The 17,419-nt window shown below is 57.0% G+C and overlaps 3 protein-coding genes across 7 annotated transcripts in view; 1 reads left to right on the top strand and 2 right to left on the bottom strand.

Annotated features, from left to right (window-relative positions):
* The window catches only part of SMARCB1 (SWI/SNF related, matrix associated, actin dependent regulator of chromatin, subfamily b, member 1), a 34,513-nt gene extending 32,751 nt beyond the window's left edge, over positions 1 to 1,762 (bottom strand). For 2 of the 3 annotated variants that reach the window (XM_042911385.1, XM_042911386.1), the window contains exon 1: positions 1,521 to 1,762. In XM_042911385.1, coding sequence (XP_042767319.1) covers positions 1,521 to 1,613 — 93 coding nt within the window. In that variant the 5' untranslated portion in view covers positions 1,614 to 1,762. Of the gene's footprint in view, positions 1 to 669; positions 1,328 to 1,520 lie in introns of those variants that run through there. The other variant, XM_042911387.1, reaches the window with a different exon arrangement.
* Positions 1,763 to 2,831: 1,069 nt separating this feature from the next.
* MMP11 (matrix metallopeptidase 11) lies at positions 2,832 to 13,302 on the bottom strand. The gene is made up of 8 exons (XM_042911381.1): positions 13,183 to 13,302; positions 7,812 to 8,038; positions 6,747 to 6,890; positions 6,535 to 6,668; positions 6,153 to 6,394; positions 5,850 to 6,066; positions 4,809 to 5,066; positions 2,832 to 3,842 (listed from the first exon to the last, which is right to left on the bottom strand). The coding sequence occupies exons 1-8, from the start codon at positions 13,291 to 13,293 to the stop codon at positions 3,709 to 3,711; spliced, it is 1,467 nt and encodes a 488-aa protein (XP_042767315.1). The 5' UTR covers positions 13,294 to 13,302; the 3' UTR covers positions 2,832 to 3,708.
* CHCHD10 (coiled-coil-helix-coiled-coil-helix domain containing 10) lies at positions 4,543 to 17,304 on the top strand. 3 transcript variants are annotated; one of them, XM_042911395.1, is made up of 8 exons: positions 4,543 to 4,744; positions 6,500 to 6,592; positions 14,312 to 14,418; positions 15,162 to 15,302; positions 15,408 to 15,503; positions 15,767 to 15,986; positions 16,857 to 17,004; positions 17,101 to 17,304. In XM_042911395.1, the coding sequence occupies exons 5-8, from the start codon at positions 15,463 to 15,465 to the stop codon at positions 17,118 to 17,120; spliced, it is 429 nt and encodes a 142-aa protein (XP_042767329.1). In that variant the 5' UTR covers positions 4,543 to 4,744; positions 6,500 to 6,592; positions 14,312 to 14,418; positions 15,162 to 15,302; positions 15,408 to 15,462; the 3' UTR covers positions 17,121 to 17,304. The 3 variants fall into 3 exon arrangements, with proteins under 3 accessions (XP_042767329.1, XP_042767327.1, XP_042767326.1); XM_042911393.1 differs by lacking the exons at positions 4,543 to 4,744; positions 6,500 to 6,592 and adding an exon at positions 14,204 to 14,219; XM_042911392.1 differs by lacking the exons at positions 4,543 to 4,744; positions 6,500 to 6,592; positions 14,312 to 14,418; positions 15,162 to 15,302 and having other exon boundaries at positions 15,348 to 15,503.
* Positions 17,305 to 17,419: the final 115 nt, after the last annotated feature.

Raw genomic sequence — 17,419 nt, 5'->3', positions numbered from 1 at the left:
AGATCTTGAGGCCATCAAGTCTAAGCATCTTCCACACATGAAAAAAGTTACCAGGATACAGACAGCTCTTCTTCCCATCTGGCTACATGCTCCCTCTCAATATACTCCACCTAATAAATGAAAGCTTCCTTCTCAAAAGTAGCACCCACTGAAAGTCAAAGCCAAACTGACTGCTTTTCCTGTCCATTAGATCGGTTAAAGGCTTCTTTAAACAATCTGCCCAGTATCATTTGGGAACTCCTCAAGTGCCTTCTATCCTACATTTAGGCAGCTTCCTACTGGTCAATGAGGATGATTCCAAGCTGTGGCACATGGATAGGCACTGACTCCACTTCCCCGGTAATATCTGAAGAGCAGCATTTATGTCATAACATGAAAAACGTATTGCATCCTGCCCTTTTTGTTTTATAAAAATTGGTGAAAAACGGAAACACTAAAGTCCTGATACTACTGACAACAGTGGTATCCTAACCTGATCCAACTAAAACAAGTCAGGAACCACAGGGGGTCATTCATTCATGCTATGTTCAGTTGTGAAAGGGAGAAAAAAAACTATTAAAAAAAAAAAAAAAAGAATGAAACGTTGGCATAGGATACTGAACACCACTACAAGGAAAGACAACGCTGGGCATTCTGAAACTGCTTTAGCTCTCCAGGATTGGCACTTACCTCATTATACAGGAAAGACTCTACAGCTTGGTATTTGCACATCTGAACTGCATATCCCACAATTAAAAAAAAAAAAAAAAGGAATATACACTAGCTGGGGATTGCTTTTGGATCAAAAAGGGGTAGTTTGAAGCAACCTGGAAAAACAGTAGACTTAGTACAAACTCCCCTTTGAAGGACGAGGTGTAGGGTTTTCCTAAAATCAGCTGTTCAGCTGACTCATAAAAATGCTGTCACTTCTGGTCAAGAATCAAAGATATTTAGAATCCTTTCCTCATAATTCTGAGTTAAATTCAAGATAGCCAAAGCGTCAACTGGTTCTGAACTGATCTAGCTCAGGGACTGGGGCCTTATCCACCCAAAACAGGATATCCATCCTCCTCCCTATTTCCTCATTGGTAAGTAACAGCAACCAACACTTTGCGAGATGAGACATCAGTAAACCCCATGTTTTCAATCTGAGATTTCACGATCCCAAACGCAGCAGTGGAGGAGGGATACAAGCGAAGCTTCCAAAATCTCTCCTCCAGGCGCCCCAGGGGCTAACCGAAACATCCCGTTTCTCTGCGGCTGGCTGGAGCTGTACCAACTCAGGATGGAACCAGTGGCTCCTCGCAGTGCCCTAAGCCCTGGCAGCAATGGGCGACCCCCACCAAGACGAAATGAGTAAGTAATCCCAGACAGCCGACGTGCGCGGGGCGGAGCCAGACAGGCCCCACCCCGCCCTGACGCAACGCGCGCACGCGCCCGCCCGCCGCGATGAATGGAGACGCGCGCTCCCGGCAAGCAGACCCGCCCCGAGGCTCCCGCGGGGCCGAGGCTGGGGAGGGTGAGGACGCGCGGCGGGCTACCTCAGAGCCGATCATGTAGAATTCTCCGTCGTCTTCTAGCTGGAACTTGACGGGCTTCTGCCCGAAGGTCTTGCTCAGCGCCATCATCATCATTTCGGCGGCGGAGGCGGGCGGCCGAGGCCGAGCTGCAAGGGATCGGGAGGACTGAGGAGGAGCCGAGCCTTGCCGAGCCGAGAACAGCCGAGACCGGGCGGCGAAGGGCGGACAGATCAGGTGCTAGAGCCGCCTCCGGGCTCTTCAGCCGCCGCCGCAAAGGACCAGGCCGCCCTCAGTGCGCAAGCGCGGGCGTTGACGCTGACGCGCGCGCCACCGCCTCCCTAACAAAAGGCCGGAGAGCGCCCCTTCGGGCCGCTTAAAGGAACCGCGACCCGTTTCTTCCAGACTGCTTCCCAAGTGGAGGTACTCCGAAGAATTTCTCACGGACAGAAATAGCAACAGAGGCCCTGACTCAAGCGGTGATTTTTCCAGCCTCACAGCTGGGACTAGAACTCAGCCCAGTGGAGGAGGAGCAAAACGAGGCCTGAGGCCAAGAGGAGGCCAGAGCTACCTGTGCCTCAGTTTCACCACCCGAAACACGCAGTGTAGTTGAGTAGATAAGAGGGATCCTAGGAACAGATACCCCGGTTCCAGGCCCACAGGTGTTCCTGCGGCTGTGGAGATGGGCAGAATGGCAACACTGGGTGAGGGGTTGGCATGGGCAAAGGCTCCCCAGGCTTGGCAGGATTCCAAGGCCCAGGTGGTATTTGGTTTGGCTGGGGCATCGGTGAGCTAGAGGGGAGGGAAACTTCTCCATTTCTCTGCACTCTTCCTTAACTCTGCACTCTGTGTCTACAGCAAGTGCAGCCGAGGGGTGCTGAGCAAAACTAGATAAGCCTGCCCTGCAGAGCTTACAGCCAGGACTGGGGCTAATAATGAAAGCATCAAAGCATCCGTGTTTGGTTGCACAATGCAGCAGATCAAAAACGGCCCGCTGCTGACAGTTTCATATGGTTCAGTCTAATAAAATTGCAGCTGTGATAGGTGCTACTATGAAGAAGATACACATGGGGCTGGGGGGCAGGGCAAGGAGACCCTTGAGAGTTAGGTGGGGTCAGCTGTGGTGACCATGAGTTTTGTTCCTGTCCTGACAGCAGTGAGAAACAAAGTATTTTAGGATCAAAACTGCGGTGTGGCATGACCAGATAAAGTGGCCACCACTTGGTGGAGGATGTTGAGGGGCCAGCGGGGAAGCAGGGAATCAATTACAAAGCCACTCCAGTCCCACCAGGCTAGATGGAGGAATGGAGCAAGAGGAGCCATGGCACTGCATCCAGCCCCAAGGACCAGAAGCTTGGGTGGGTGGGAGTAGGCTGTGACCAGGACACAGCAGGTGCTGAGTTGGCTCCCAGGTCCCCAGCTCTTCCCCACTTCTGGCCTCATAGTTACAGAAAGAACCCAGGCAGGCAAGTAGAAAATAACCATATTTAATGACAGTACTCAGTAGAAAAAAAAAAAAAAAAAAGGCTTTGTACACACTGTACACACATTTACATGATTTTGGAGGATCCCAGTGCTGGGATGAGGGCTGGGAAGGATCTAGCCCAAGACAGGATTGAGGTATGTTGGGGCTTCAAGGGCCCGGGTCTCCAGCAGGAAGCACTCCCATCCCCAGCTGACTCTGGACCTTTTGGCCTGGATCCTGGGGAACATATCCCTAGGATCACCAACTAGAAAGCAGCCAGATCCAAGCACCTGCCCAGAGCTGACCTCTCAAGAAAAGGTAGAAGGCAGTGGTGCCCCTGGCCCCCCTATGCCAGCACCCTGCAGGAACCTCACAGCAGGGAGGGAATGAGGGCTTCAGCTCCCCCAGCCCTGCTGAGGTGCTACCCTGAGGGATAAGTATAGAAACTGAGGGCAGAAGGCTTTGACTGTGACCTGCACAGGTTGGGTAGGGCTGGCCTGAGACCACCCTCACCCTCAAGTAATGCCAGAGTCTCCTCGCCTAGTCCAAAGCAGTTGCTGGCAGGTGACCACGACCTGCGTGGCCCTCCCTGCAGTTGTCAAGGTGACAGCAGCCCCTCCCTACCCTCCTGAGGAAACACAGGCTCCATCCTGTGCCTGGTACCCACAGCCACAAGGATGGCCACTGGTCTCTATCCAATATCAGTGGCCTGGCAGGAGTCAGGAGCGCTGAGGGCATCCAAGTCAGTTAGCGGAAAGTGTTGGCAGGCTCGGTACAGCCGAAGAAGTCAGGGCCCACGAGGCGGGGAAAGCCCTCCAGGGCCTTCACCTTCACAGGGTCGAACTTCCAATAGAGGCGACCTCGCAGAAAGTAGGCATAGCCTGAGGAGAGAGGAGGGTCAGACCTGGGTGAGTGGACACTGGGCCCTGCACCTGCCAGTCAAGATGTGCCCAGGGACAGGCACAGGAGGAAGTCAGATTCTCAGGGCTTGACCACTGTTGTGTTTCTTGAAACCTGCAGGCCCCAGGGTGACATTTCTGGAACCTTCAATCCCTTGGAGTACTACCTGTCCCAAGATCTGATCTGGGCTATCATTCCAGCTTGACAGATGCCTGGAGCCTCAGAAACTCAACTCCTACCTCTCAGGAAAGCAAGTCTCCCTCCCCTCACCCCACCCCACCCCACCCCCATGTCAGTTCTATTCCTGTACCTGCCAGCCAGACTATAGACCAGCATCCTGAGGCAAGGTGGGCCATGCAGGTGACCCAGAGCCCCAGAGCTACCACAGGACTACTCTCCCAGTAGGTCCTGATGGGGGAGAACACAGAAGCAAGCCTCAGGGTATGGGGGAAAAAGTACTGGACTGCAAGTCCCACTCTAGTCCTTCAAGACAGTAGGCCAGTTCAGTGGTTAGGAGCAGGGACTGCCTGGGTGGGAGGTCTGGCTCCCCACTGTCCATCTAAGTGGTCCAGTTAGGGACCTCATTACGTGAACTTCTGTTTGCCCCTCTGGAAACTGGGTTCACAACAAGTATTATGTCAGAGGGCTGTTCTGAGAACTGCATGAGACATAAGGAGCTTAGCACTGTGCCTAGAACATCATCGGTCCTCAGTGTGCAGCAGCTATTATTTTACCAGCTATACTGAGAGACCTGGGCAAGTCCTGGCACCTCTCTAGCCCTCAGTCTTCCCATCTGCAGTATGGGGGCCTGGCCTTGCCCTGGCACAAGGAGGAGGGTGGACAAAGGACCCGTGATGAGGAGCTAATGCCCAGCTACCACCAGGTAGGAGATGTGGCTCTTACACCACTTGTACCAGCCACTCCTCTCCGCCCCCCCCTCAACGCACCATCAGCATCCTGGAAGGCGGCGTCAATCTCAGAGGGCACTCCTCGCCAGTCAGTCACCCGGCGGGGCACAGGGTTGTCCACACGGCGGGTGCTAAGGTGGAAGCGCCAGTAGTCTCCATCTCGGAAGAAGTAGATCTTGTTCTTCTCAGGGCCCCAGGCCAAGGCAGCCTGGATGGGGGGCCCCTGCAGCCCCAGCTCAGAGAGGGGTGAAGGGCCCAGGACTGGCTTCTCACCATTGTATACCCAGTACTGAGTGCCTGCCAGAGAGGGAAGGCTGCAATGGAGCTGCCCAACCACTGTACCTGGCCACCATGGACCTACCTGGCCAACACCACCGCCAGACTTTCCCGGTGTCAGTTTCCTTGTCCATAAAACACTCGGGCCAGAAATCCCACTCAGCACCCTTATCCCCAGAGGGAAGTTAGTGCCAGTAAGGACAAGTTTGGGTGATACATGCTCTGGGAGCTACTGCATGTGGAAGGTTATTCTAAACAGGAAGGAAAACTCCTGAGCTCTCGATTCTTCCCCTGGCATTTGGTTCCTTGTGACAAGTGCTTCAGATCATTCCCTGGGCCCCATCCTTGCCATAGCAGGCTTGGGCCTCTCTTGATGAAGTCCCTGCCACCTAGAATGCTTCAGGCTCTTGTCTCTCCCAGTTGAAAGTTAACAGCACGGGCTCTGGGGTTGCCAGAATGAGATCATATCCCTGCTCTGCCTTTTCCAAACTGTGCCTTTAATGAGTCACTGTACCACCTGTACTTCCCAGAGATCTCATCTCTAGAACAGGTGTACTGATCACACATACCCCCTAGGATGGCTTTGAGGGTTGAATGCATAGATGCACAGTCCACTGTGCAATGCCTTCTATCCTGCTCTCATCTTGAGAGCCACCTCCTCTGGGAGCCTCCCAGCTGTGCCCAGAGAAGTGAGTCATACTCTCCCTTGACACTGCCCATCATGTCTGCCTGGCTGTCCCTACCCTGGGCCATGATATTCCTGGCTCCTGAAGTCTCCTGAGCATGAACCCCAGTCCCCCTCACCTTGGAAGAACCAGATGTGGCCCTGGGAATCTTCAAAGGCTGCATCCACAGGGCTGGGCAGTCCCTGCCAGTGACGAGAAGCCAGTGCAGGGTAGCCAGGCTGCAGCCGGCCCCCACGCAGCCGCCACACAAAGCCCACTTTGAAGAAGAAGAGCTCGCCACGGATGGTGGAGACTGCATCAAAGGTGATCTCGCAGGCATCTGGTGGCACTTCCGGCTGGTGTGGGAGAGAAAGGCTAAGCAAGAGCCCACATTGGAGCCACAGAGGCCAAAGAGTGAAGGGAGCTGGGAGCAGGGCCTCACCTCCAGCGGGGCAATCTCGTTGTCGTCCACCCCAGCCTGAGGGCCCACAGCTGGGGGCCTAGAGGTGGGGGCTGGCCGGGGTTGGCCGTAGAGGTGCTGGATGCCCCTGCGGTCATCCGGGCTAAGACTCAATGGGTAGCGGAATGTGTAGAAAGGGGACATAAGTGCCTTAGCAGCTGTCGTGTGCTGCAGCCCCAGCACATGGCCAAATTCGTGGGCTGCCACCTGCAGAAGGTCTGTGCCTGAAAAAGGGAGAATAGCCCAGCAATCCCCAAACCTCCCACCAGAAAACACTCAAACTCCAGAGCCCAGGTCAAGGACTTATCCCCATTCTCTACTATCTGTAGTTGCCCCATCTGGAAAATGGGTCCCCAGCCCATACCCTGGTTGTTCCCGATAGTCCAGGTCTCGTCATAGTCAAAGTGGACATCTCCTTCTCGGTGAGTCTTGGGAAAAAAGGCATGAGCCAGGATGCCCCCAGGTCCATCAAATGGCAGGTTGTCTCCATGCCAGTACCTATGGGTGGGTGGGCAGAGTCAGTGGCTACTGACAGGTGGGGCTAGTTCCCGGAGGGGTCTTAGGTAACTGGTTCACCTGGTAAAATCAATCATGATGTCAGCATGGCCCTCATGGACCTCGGTGAAGGTAAGTGGCGTCACCTCGCTCCACACTTGTAGGGCCTCTGCCACCGTCTGCCGCACCTGCTCCCGTACCAGCTGCCAGGGGAACCGGAGGATCCTGGGGGAAGGAGGAGGGGTCTGGGCCTTGCTTGGGACAGCCCCCTGATGGCTGTTGGACCCAGAGTTGCCCCTGGATGCTCAGTGGGGATGCATGCACATGGGACACGTGCCAAGTGTGCTCTGGGCCTCAGCTATGGTCCCTCGTCCACATGGGAACATCTCTGTGTGGGTTTGTATGGCCTTTGGTACACACAGGTGTCTGCATTTGGTGGAAAGAATGCAGGACCAGGAGCTCCAAGACCCACCTTCTAGACCTGATGGTGCCACTCACTGTGTGGAGACCTTGCCCTTTCACCCCAGTCTTGGTTTTCAGTTCCCCACCCAGGATATTTCTGAGCTCCAATCTGTGTGACACCACACCATCTGTCACATGCCATCCATCCCAGGCCAGCTCTCCACCTGCAGGACAAGTCTGACCTTCCACATCACTCCCAGTATTACTTGCTCACTCACCACTATTCCCATCGGCATGGACCCCAAGCTATGATGGTAGGTCTGAACAATGATGTGGTTAATGCCGAGAGGACCGGCCATGTTTCCCTCGTTTACCACAGAGTCCCAGGGCAGGCCTGGTGCTTACTATGTCCCCAGTAGGGGTTGCCTGGGTGACTGAAGGCCCCCCGCCCCACATGTCAATGGAGCCACCAGGTGTGTGCTGAGACTTTTTGTGTGTTGACAGAGCTACTGCCCCTCTGATGTGGGAAGGCATGGCTATGGTGGGGTGTTGTCTGCGTGTGCATCTAAGTTGGGGTTTAGTGAGTTGGTCCATGGATGGCTCAGGGGTCGGTGGACACACAGGTCTATTAACCACAGAGATCTGGCTCTAGCACGTGTCTCAAGAAGCAAGTGTGAGGGTGGCAGTTCACACACAGACACACAGGTAGGTCTAGAGCCTGCTCCCACAGCCACTGGCCCCTACCTGTAGGTGAGGTCTGTTTTCTCCCAGCGCCCGCCTGATAGCACAAACCGCTTTTGTCGGTTGCGGGCACTCAGCCCATCGGGTGGGTCAGGCACACCGCAGCGGGGAGGTCTGGGGCTGCTTGCTGGCTGGAGAGTCTCCTGGGCGGTAGGGGCAGGTGCCAGGCTGCTGGGAGCAGCTTCATGCCAGGACTGTGGCCCCCTCCTCACATGGCGGCGGGGTGCATCCTGGGCAGGAGAGAGGATGTGAAGGCCTGATCAGGCCTTGGGACCTCATGGCCCATCAGCATACTCATGCTCAACCTGGCCCACCTTGCAGATGGGCAAACTGAGGGCAAGAGAAGGGGTGTGCCAGCCATCACACAACAGGGCCCTTTGTCATGGACTGGCTCAGATTTCCTGTGTCTTCCTGGAGGGCCTGGGCTGTCTGTCCAGCCACTTGGGCCAGTAAGGTCTGGGTGGGGATGCAGCCCCTGACTCCACACACACCCAGGAATGGATCCCACAAAGCTTTCAAGGAAAGGCCAAGCAAGCTCCTCCTGCTCCCCCTACTGGTCCCCACCCCTCCCACCCCAGCAAAGCTTTTTTGCCTCCTTTTCTTCCTTCCTCCACTCCGCCCCCCAACTCTACCCTCTCCAATTACCTAAGCAGGCTCCTGCCCAGGGCCCTCAACACTGCCACACCCCAGTGTGGGTCTGCAGCCCTGTGGCACAGCCTTGGTTTGCTCACCTGACAAATGGGGATGATACCTCCCCAGTGTTGGGCCATGCTTGGGCAGGGGGAGACAGACAATTCCCAGATGCCCAGCCCCACCCAGCCCTGGGGCCAGACTGGAGCCCCAGCACCGCAGATGGGGATTCTAACACAGAGCTCCCACCCCCTGCAACATCCAGGGCAGAGGTCACAGTTTTCACACTTGAAAAAAGCACAAGCTCAGAGAGGTGGGGAGACCCTTCAAGATCACACAGCAAGGGCATGGCGGAGCCAGGTGAGGAATCTGGTGTCCAGGCAGGAATCAGAAGGTAGTTTCGGGATACTTTGCAAAGCTGGAGAGGCATGGAGCTGTACCATTGGCTAGAGACTAAGTGCCTGCCTGGTCTGGGGCTGACTGGTCTGGGTGGTTGGGGCCTCCCCCACAGCCATATTTGGGGTGGGAGCCAGGTCACCCAGGCCCCACCCTCGCCCTTAGCCTCTGGCAGCTCTCCCAGGCAGTAGGCGTCCCAGGGCTCTGATCCTTGTCCCAGTGCCCCTAGTCTCTCAATTCCAGGGCCACTAATAACTCAACCTCTCAGAGTCACCCAGACTCAACCCTAAGAACACCCCACTAGAAAGGGGTCTTCTGAACACCCAGGGGCACAGCTACCTGAGATATGAGAAAAAACCCTGGACCAGCTTTCTGATTTCAGAACTTGCTTATTGAATGGTTAGTTAGCTGGCAGAGCCCAGCCTCACTGGGTTGTGGGTTCCTGTTGATATTGGACTTACTGCTAGTTAAGTACTTCTCACTCTTGCAGTTCACCTGTATCCAGGACCCTACCAACAGTTCCACAGACATGCTCTTAGCCCCTGATGGTACCTCTCACTAACTCTACTGTCATTATCCCCCATTTCTCAGATGAGAAAACAGAACCCAGAGAAGTTAAGCAACTAGCCCAGGTAACAGCTGACTGGTGGTAGGCTGACTGTGCTCACAACCCACTCCCTACCTGCTACCTCTGCTGTGCTCTTCAGGCTGGAGCCACCCTTCCCCTGGAGGAGGGATCCAGGCTGCCCTCACTTTGGTGACAGAAGAGAAGGAATGGGAAATTATTAAGCACCTGCTACTTTCCTGGGCACTCTGTCAGCTCTTTGAACCTCTACCCCCACACCCCCAATAAGGTGGGGATGATATATATGTGAGGTCTCCCATTGAGGATATGGACCCCAGGTCTGTGTGCCTAGCCATAAGAGCCTGCCCTTTCTCCTCCCCACACTGCCCCCTTGACTTCCTAGATAAACAGATTCCTTCCCCCAATCCTGGAAAGGGTAAGACTGGGTTGTCCCCTGGGATCCCCAAGTAGCCCAGAGCCCAGCTGACCAGCTCTATTTACGCCTGTAAGCAGAAATCCCTTATCTCCTCTGCCCTGCAGTGAGGCCTGGACCAGCCAGCCATGGAGGGAGGGTAGGTAATGGACACACACACCATACCTTCCTCTCCTGCCCCCATGAGGCATGACAGGTCCTTGCCCAGACCGCTGGATCATGGCACTCTCAGTCCAACAGCAAGAGTCACAGTCTGAGATTCAGAAGGGCCAGTTCTAGGCCATGCTCACCCTGGATAGAGTGCCCCTGGCCAAGTCCCTGCCCTCTTTTTAGCTTTGACTTCTCTGTCAAAGGGGGAAGGTACTACAGCAGAGGGCTGAATAACCTCCCTCCCTGGTGCCCACTGCAGCATCTGGCACAGAGAAGAGCCTCTTGCCTGGCCCACCCCCTTGCCCCTGTGGGTCCTCCCCTCCCACACCTGGAAATCTGCTCTCACCACACATGCTACAGCTTCCACCACCCACCTCGTGTCCTGCTCCCCCAAAGTTCCCAGACTACATCATAAACAGGAATTGCAGCTAGCAAAGGTAGCTTGCAGGCCCAGAGAAGACTGACTTGTGCAGGGTCTCCCAGAAAGCCAGAGGTTCATGCTCACTGTCCATGTCACATTCATTGGTCTTGGAGAGTGAGTGAGCAGGAGGCCCTAGAATCAAGGTCTCCAGCCAGCGGTACTTTCCAGTATTTGTTTTCTGCAGCCATCATTTAATGGCTCTTGGCCTCAGTTTCCCCATTACTGGGATGGGACACATGCTCCCTGCCCTGCTGACATCCTACACTTCATCTTTATGAGCCTTTTCTGGCCTGGGGTCAGACACCCTAACTGAAAGTCCTGGCCCAGAGCCCCTTTCAGATCCCTAAGACCGGTGTGCTTGGTTCTCCCAAGGCTGCTGGGATTCTGTGAGGTGGGGTGGTGGGCACAGACCATGCCTGGTCTCATCTACGGGAGGGTTGGGTAGCAGACACCACCACATTTCTCAGAGGAAGAAAGAGAGCCCAGAGAGGTCAAGGACTTTGCCCAGGGTCACACAGTAAGTCAGAAGAGAGCTGGACCTAGACCTGGGGCCCATGCTTCTTCCACCCACAAGGCCCCCCTCCCCCTACCTCCTCAGCTCTTGGCCTGTCTCCAAAACCCACGTTCCTGAGAAGTGTTTCTTCTTTCGATGCCTTCCCTCCTCCTCCTCCTCCTAGGCCAGGAGCCTTCCTTGGCCTGCCCTGTGGTGGGCACTGAGCTCACTCACCCTGCCTTCCTCTTGCGGGGCACCAAATCACAGCCTCAAACATACAAGGAACTTCTCAGCTGACTCAGTCTCCTGGCTGAGCTAGATAGAGGCTTGGGGTCAGTGCCTGGGCAACTTCCAATCCAGAAAACGGAAGGCCTTGGATAAAGGACCCCAAGCCAGGAAACTGCTGGGTAAGGCCAGGTTAGTTTTGCCCCTCTCTGAGCCTCAGTTTGCTATTGGTCCAACGGGGATAACTAATAAAGACGGCTCTGCCTTCTGCTGTTGGTAGGAGGCGACCCTGATGGGAGGGGACTTTGTTAGGCTGTGAGAAAGAATGGGGAGCATCACTACACCATTCTATGCAGCACCATGCCCCTCTGAGGCTCAGAGAAGTCAAGCAACCTGCCCAAGTTGTGCAGCCAGGCAATAGGCAGGTCCACCAACTGCCCCACATTGAACCTAATCTTCTCCCCACCCCAGTCCCTGCTGGCTCCAGGAACAAACGCAGCCTCTGTCCTACAGGACTGCAGGGCTTTCATCAACCCTGAAAGCTGTGAACTGGGATGGATAAATATTTACAGAGCTTTCCTGGCCCCTGTGATGGCAGCCTGGGGATAAACACGTTGAAGGCGACCCCAAATGCTCCCTGCATATCTGCAGAGTGACAGACAACAGCCCAGCTCAAACCTGGCCCCAACTGACGCTGCACAAGTGTCAAAGTGGCAGCCAGAGGTGACATTGTGTCTCCAGAGTGACTGGTTGTGCCCTCTCCTCCCATTACCTCATTTAATCCTCAGTGCCCTGTTATCCCCACCCACCCGCCAAGACTGAGGGGTGGGATCCTAAGACACAAGAGGTCTCACCTAGGGCACCAGGTTTAAGCCCAGATCTCTCTAATTCCTGAACCTGTGAGGTCAACTGGCTACCCAGGGTGATTTCTGACTCTCCCAAGTTCAAAGGGAGTGAGAAGAGTTGGGGAAGAGGCAGAGCCTTGGGACTGAGGTACCTCCTTTCCCTAACCAACCCATCCTGTCCTCTTTTGCTCCCATAGCCAGGATGGGGCAAGCTGGCCAGGGTAGAGCTGGTGTGACTGGAGAGAGGGGCCCAGGCTGGTCAGATCTCCCTCCTCCAGATGGTCTCACGACTCCTGCCTGGCACACCTCCTAATGCTCCCATCCCTACCTGGGCGGTCTGTATGCTTCAGCTGAGATCCAGGGGGCTTGTGGGCTTGCAGCTGCCCAGGTTCTGCCTGGCCACCCTTGTGATTGGTCCCTCAAGGCCCCAAGCTGGAGGGGAGGGTACTGGGCACACACAGGCTGTCACACAACACCCCACGACTGTCCTTCCTCTACTCACTCTGCTGCCTTCTCACATGGACCGTCTTCTCTCTTCCCTTTCTCTTCCCAGCCCCTTCCTTTCTGAGGGTCTCAGCCGCCCACTTTCGGTTCTTCTTTCTTTCTCTGTCATAAACACACGCGTGTGTGCGCGCACACACACACACACCACAGCTCTCACACTGGCTTCACACCTCCCAAACTTGCCACTTGTAGGTTCCCAGTTGGAGCCACCTCTTCTGGGCTCAGACCCCATTTGCCCCAGGGCAGTGCTGTCCTCCCAGCTCTTCTTTAATCCTCCAGCTCACTGCACCCCTGGAGGTGTGCTCACCGAGGCCACACACCGGGAGGCTGACACCAGCCTGAGGCTTTGTCCTCGCGAAGAATAGGAGGCCCTGTAACCACTCCCTCTGCTACCTGGTCCAGGAAACAACCCAGCTTCTGCAGCTGGGGAGCCGAGGAGCAGGTCCCCACGCTGGGAGGGGGCGTGCGTCTAGCGCAGAGTCCCGCCTCACCAGCCTGAGCAATCCCGGCGCAGGCTCCACTTGCACACCTCCAGGGACGGGAAGTTCACTGTCTTTCACGTCCATAGGGACCCAGAAAGCGTTTCGGGTAACGTGCCGCTCCAGGCCACCCGGGCGCCCCCGTGGGTCCGGGTCCAGCTCGGTCACTGGGCCCAGCCCGCGTGCCCGGCACCCCCTCGGCGAGGAGCGGCCGACCAGCTCCAGGCACTCACCAGGGGCCGTGGGTCCCGGGCCAGCAGCTGCGGCGGCGGGAGCAACAACAGCAGTAGCGGGAGCAGGAGAGCGCGCGGGGCCGCGCCGCGGAGCCGGGCGGCCCGAGCCATCCGCCCCGGGGCTGCTGAGCCTGCTGGGCCGCGCCGGGCCACCGCCCCTTATAGCCTTCGCCCCGCCCCGGCCCCGCCCCACACGCCTTTTGTTCTAAACTCTCCCGGCGGAGGCCGCGGCCAGGGTGGGGGAGGTGGAGGGTAAGGGCTGGTCCCGCTAGGGCTGGAGGCTCGGAGACCCAGTCCTTCCTAGGATCGGGAGAGCCTGAGGTCTAAGAGTCCTGGTGTTGGGCGCCCAGGCCAGCTGGTGCTACTCCAGGCCTCACTTTCCCCGCTGTGCTGTGGGGAGTCTGACAGGAGCCGAATTTGACTCCTCCTGGTCCCTACCCCACCTTTGGAAGGGGCTTCCCTAGCTGATTTCCCTCGTGGCCTAACCTCTGACCTACTGCTAGCCTATGACAGGTGGTTGTTCCCAGGGCAAGTTCTCCTTAGAGCCTTAGCTGATGGGTCTGGAAGATGGCATAGCAGCCCCTGTGAAACAAGGGATGTGTCTCAGGGGAAATTGAGGCATAAGGAGGTGGCTAGCCAGTCCCCAGCTTAGAACATGTAGACAATTTATAAATGGGAAAACTGAGGGCCCAAGATCAGGCTTTCCCATACCAGCAGGCAAATGGAGGGGTCAGGAAGGAGGATGCTATCGGTAGACTGAGGCAGGCAGGGAGCCAGTCTCTGAGTGGGGACACTTGTGGCTCAAGAGACTAACACACTCCACAAGGGCCCTAGGGGCTAGGTTTCTGAGACCTGAGAGAGAGGAGGTGAAAATCAAAGGAGAGGGTGATGTCCATATGCTGGAAGGGATCCTCTACTCGTGACCAGGTGCCTCACCACTTCACGAAGGCAATCTGCTCCATCATGGCCAACCCCGCAGAGCCAAAACCCAAGCAGTGGCTCCCATCCTAGCAGGCAGGGTCCTGAGAGGCTGCAAGGTGAGGCTGCGGGCACCCAGCCAGGGCGTAAGAAGGGAAGGAGGCCAACAGGGAGAAGAGGGCGATCAGGCTGACTCAACCCCTCCCTCCAGGTTCAGGTCCAGGGAGCCCTCTCAGCCTCTCCAGGAAGGCTCCACAGAGACTCCTAGAGGGCCAGGAGAGGAGAGACAAGGCATCAGCTATCTTTACTACCTGGAGTGTGAGCAATCTGTTTCGTTAAAGTGACTCACTTTTACTTGGGGTGATTTCATCTTCCCTACAATCCCGGTGCTACAGGGCCCCCCACTGGCACACGGGACAGTGATAGGGGAGGGTAAAGAAATTAGAGCTCCTTCCCGCCCAAGGGTCATATGTGATTACTGCAAAATCACTCAGAAAAAAAAAACCTATAAACCTCAAGCTCCTGAAGGGCTGGGAAGCGTCCTAAATCCGCGCCTCGGCCCTTCCCTTGGACTGGAACCCAGAGGGCCTTTGGAATGGGCAATGCTGCTAGTATGTCGCTAAACACTGTCAGTGTCCGGCGCTGCATCCGTGATGCAGGGTAGGGTGTCAGGCAGGGTGCTTGGCCGCATGGGGTGTTTCATCCCACCCCAAGAGGGTGCTGCCCAAGACTGGCCAGGGTTGTGACTCATTTAGGGCAGGGAGTCGAAGAAGGGCTCCGGACGCCCCCTGGCGGAGTTCTGGGGATGGGTCGCGCTGGGCTTTCCTTCGGGAATTTCTTCCCCGCGACCCTGACACCAAGTCGTAGTCAGTAAACCCAGTCCGTAGGAGGGGGACCAGAGTCTGGCCTGGCGCCCCGTGCCCCCCCCCTTGCTGGCTTCAACCGGTCGCCCCCCTGTCAAGTTCTCCCCTGGCCCTCGGACATGAACCAACTCCACTCCCAGCGCTCCGCGATAGTTTCTGAAGGGACTTTGCCCGTCGTAACCTCTCGTCACTTTGCAGCGTTGGTCCGTGTCCCCAGGGCCCACACAGCTCGGGACAGGCGCAAGGAGGAAGCAGGGTAACATTTCCAGCTAAGAAGTGAGGTGAAACGCTGAAACGAGGTGATGCTGGAAGGGACAGGTCTCGGAGACCCGCGCGAAGGTGAGAGCGGCCCCAGGCCTGGCTACTCCCTTTGGGGGCGTGTCCCCTAGGCCCCGCCCCCTGGCGCCAGCTGAGTTTAGCGGCGCCACATTCGTCCCGAGACAGAACCGCTGCCACTGTCGTCTCTGACTGCGCTTGGCCAAGTCCCACCGTCATCACCATGCCCCGGGGAAGCCGCAGCGCGGCCGCCCGGCCAGCCAGGTGTGAGCAGGACAGGGGCCGGGTGGGGAGAGGGCTAGGAAAGCGGGGGCACTCCCCCACCAGGGCGTGATAGTGTGACCTTGGCGACTGCTACGCCATCTTGGTGGGGGGAGGGGCGGGGTGCTGCAACCACGTGTCTAAGACTGTGGTCGCCCACCCTCTGGGGGGAGGAGGGGAGGGTTCGTGCCCGGGAGTCGAAGGCCCTTGGGGTCCCAGTTCCGGGGTCCGGCTGGGATTGACCCTACGTCTCCCCTCACACGCAGCCGCGCCGCCGCGCCCTCAGTTCACCCACCAGCGCACCCGCCGCCCTCTGCTGCTGCACCGGCCCCCACCCCGTCAGGCCAGCCTGGCCTGATGGCGCAGATGGCGTCCACGGCCGCTGGCGTGGCTGTGGGCTCGGCTGTGGGACACGTCGTGGGTAGCGCCCTGACCGGAGCCTTCAGCGGAGGGAGCTCAGAGCCTGCCCAGCCTGCCACTCAGCAGGTGAGCTGCGGGCTCAGGAGAAACTGAGGCCCGCTTCTCTCAAGGCCACATAGTAAGGAGCTGCTGGAATGTCCATGAAGGAGTGCCGTGGCGTGTTCAGAGCTGCCTCAGGCCCAGGACTTTTCCCAAGAAGGGTCTTATTCCTCACTCTGCTGTTGGCCTCCTGTCACTCACAGGCAGGCTCTCCTAGTCCCTTCCCTGAGGCCAAGGTCCCTAGACTCCCAGGGATACACCAGCACTTTAAAAATGGAAAAGCCAAAGTCCTTAGCGGTTCAGAGACTGGCCCAAGGTAACCCAACCTAGTGGAGGGGGGGGATGTTGAAGTTCTGAGTCCCTGCTCTCCCTGTTCCCAGGTTCTGCCCTGTAGACCTTGCATCCCAAGGGCAAGGGGTAGCCAGCGACTCTGGGCCTGTTTCCTGCTGGCTTATCCCCTACTGGGTGCCCCACCAGTCCTGAGCCACATGCGGCTTAGTGGCAGGGTCAGGGGTCATGAAGATCAGTATGGCTGAGGCTGGAAGCTACTGGTATTTGTGCGGGTGGGGCTTATACTCCAAGAGTACAAGCACAACGCCATGCTTTTCCAGAGCCTTCTCCCACCTCTCAGGCCCTACATGCCCAGTGAGCCCATTATGAGGCAATTGGGAAATGCCGTCTATAACAGCACTAGCATCGGCTGAGTGGGTTTGACAGGGCTGTGGGCTCCTTCTGTTTCACAGAGGGAACAGCTGAGTGTAGACAGGGTAGGCTGCCAGGGATCCCAGGGGCACCTGGGCTGGGGGTGTGGGGAGGGGCAGGCAGCCCCCAGCTTTGGAACCCACTTCTGGGTGCCAACCTGGAGCTGACATTGCTGCCTCCTGTGCCATACCCTAGGCCCCCATCCACACTAGCCCCCAGCCCCTGCAGATGGGGCCCTGCGCCTACGAGATCAAGCAGTTCCTGGACTGCTCCACCACTCAGAGTGACCTGTCCCTGTGTGAGGGCTTCAGTGAGGCCCTGAAGCAGTGCAAGTACAACCACGGTGAGCAGCTCCTGACTGGGGCAGGAGTGGGAGGGGCAGTCCCTCTTCCTGAACCTGCAGGCTAACCCTGAGCCTGTGCCACCCTTCCCTCCACAGGTCTGAGCTCACTGCCCTGAAGAGACTGGTGTAGACTGGTGCAGATCCATGAGCCAACCCTGCACCCACCTTCACCCCTTCACCAACAGCCAGACCACTATGTCAGATTGTACCCATGTAGCTGGGTTGGAAGTGAGGAGGGGGTTTCTCATCCCGCAGATGACCGGAGACGCAAATGTGCAATTAAAAGAGTTTTAGACCATAGCCTGCTGTGTGCCCTCTCATTTAGTTTATCTGCTGGGGTGGGGTCAGGGGGCATGGATGGATGTCCAACTGAGGGGTGGAATGTTTCACTTCATGCCAGCCAGCATCCTGGGTG

The sequence above is a fragment of the Panthera leo genome, chromosome D3 (genome assembly GCF_018350215.1).
Source record: "Panthera leo isolate Ple1 chromosome D3, P.leo_Ple1_pat1.1, whole genome shotgun sequence".
Classification (NCBI taxonomy): Eukaryota; Metazoa; Chordata; class Mammalia; order Carnivora; family Felidae; genus Panthera; species Panthera leo.
The sequence above is the reverse complement of the archived record's forward strand: the minus strand, read 5'-3'. Positions and strand labels throughout refer to the sequence as shown.

Coding starts and splice junctions, on each gene's coding strand:
- MMP11 (XM_042911381.1), bottom strand. CDS start 13,293: ATGGCTCGGGCCGCCCGGCTCCGCGGCGCGGCCCCGCGCGCTCTCCTG. Junction 6,669..6,746: donor ATCATGATTGATTTTACCAG/GTGAACCAGTTA, acceptor ACCCACCCATAG/GTACTGGCATGGAGACAACC. Junction 6,395..6,534: donor GACTATCGGGAACAACCAGG/GTATGGGCTGGG, acceptor TCCCTTTTTCAG/GCACAGACCTTCTGCAGGTG.
- CHCHD10 (XM_042911395.1), top strand. CDS start 15,463: ATGCCCCGGGGAAGCCGCAGCGCGGCCGCCCGGCCAGCCAG. Junction 15,504..15,766: donor GCGGCCGCCCGGCCAGCCAG/GTGTGAGCAGGA, acceptor CCTCACACGCAG/CCGCGCCGCCGCGCCCTCAG. Junction 17,005..17,100: donor GCAGTGCAAGTACAACCACG/GTGAGCAGCTCC, acceptor TTCCCTCCACAG/GTCTGAGCTCACTGCCCTGA.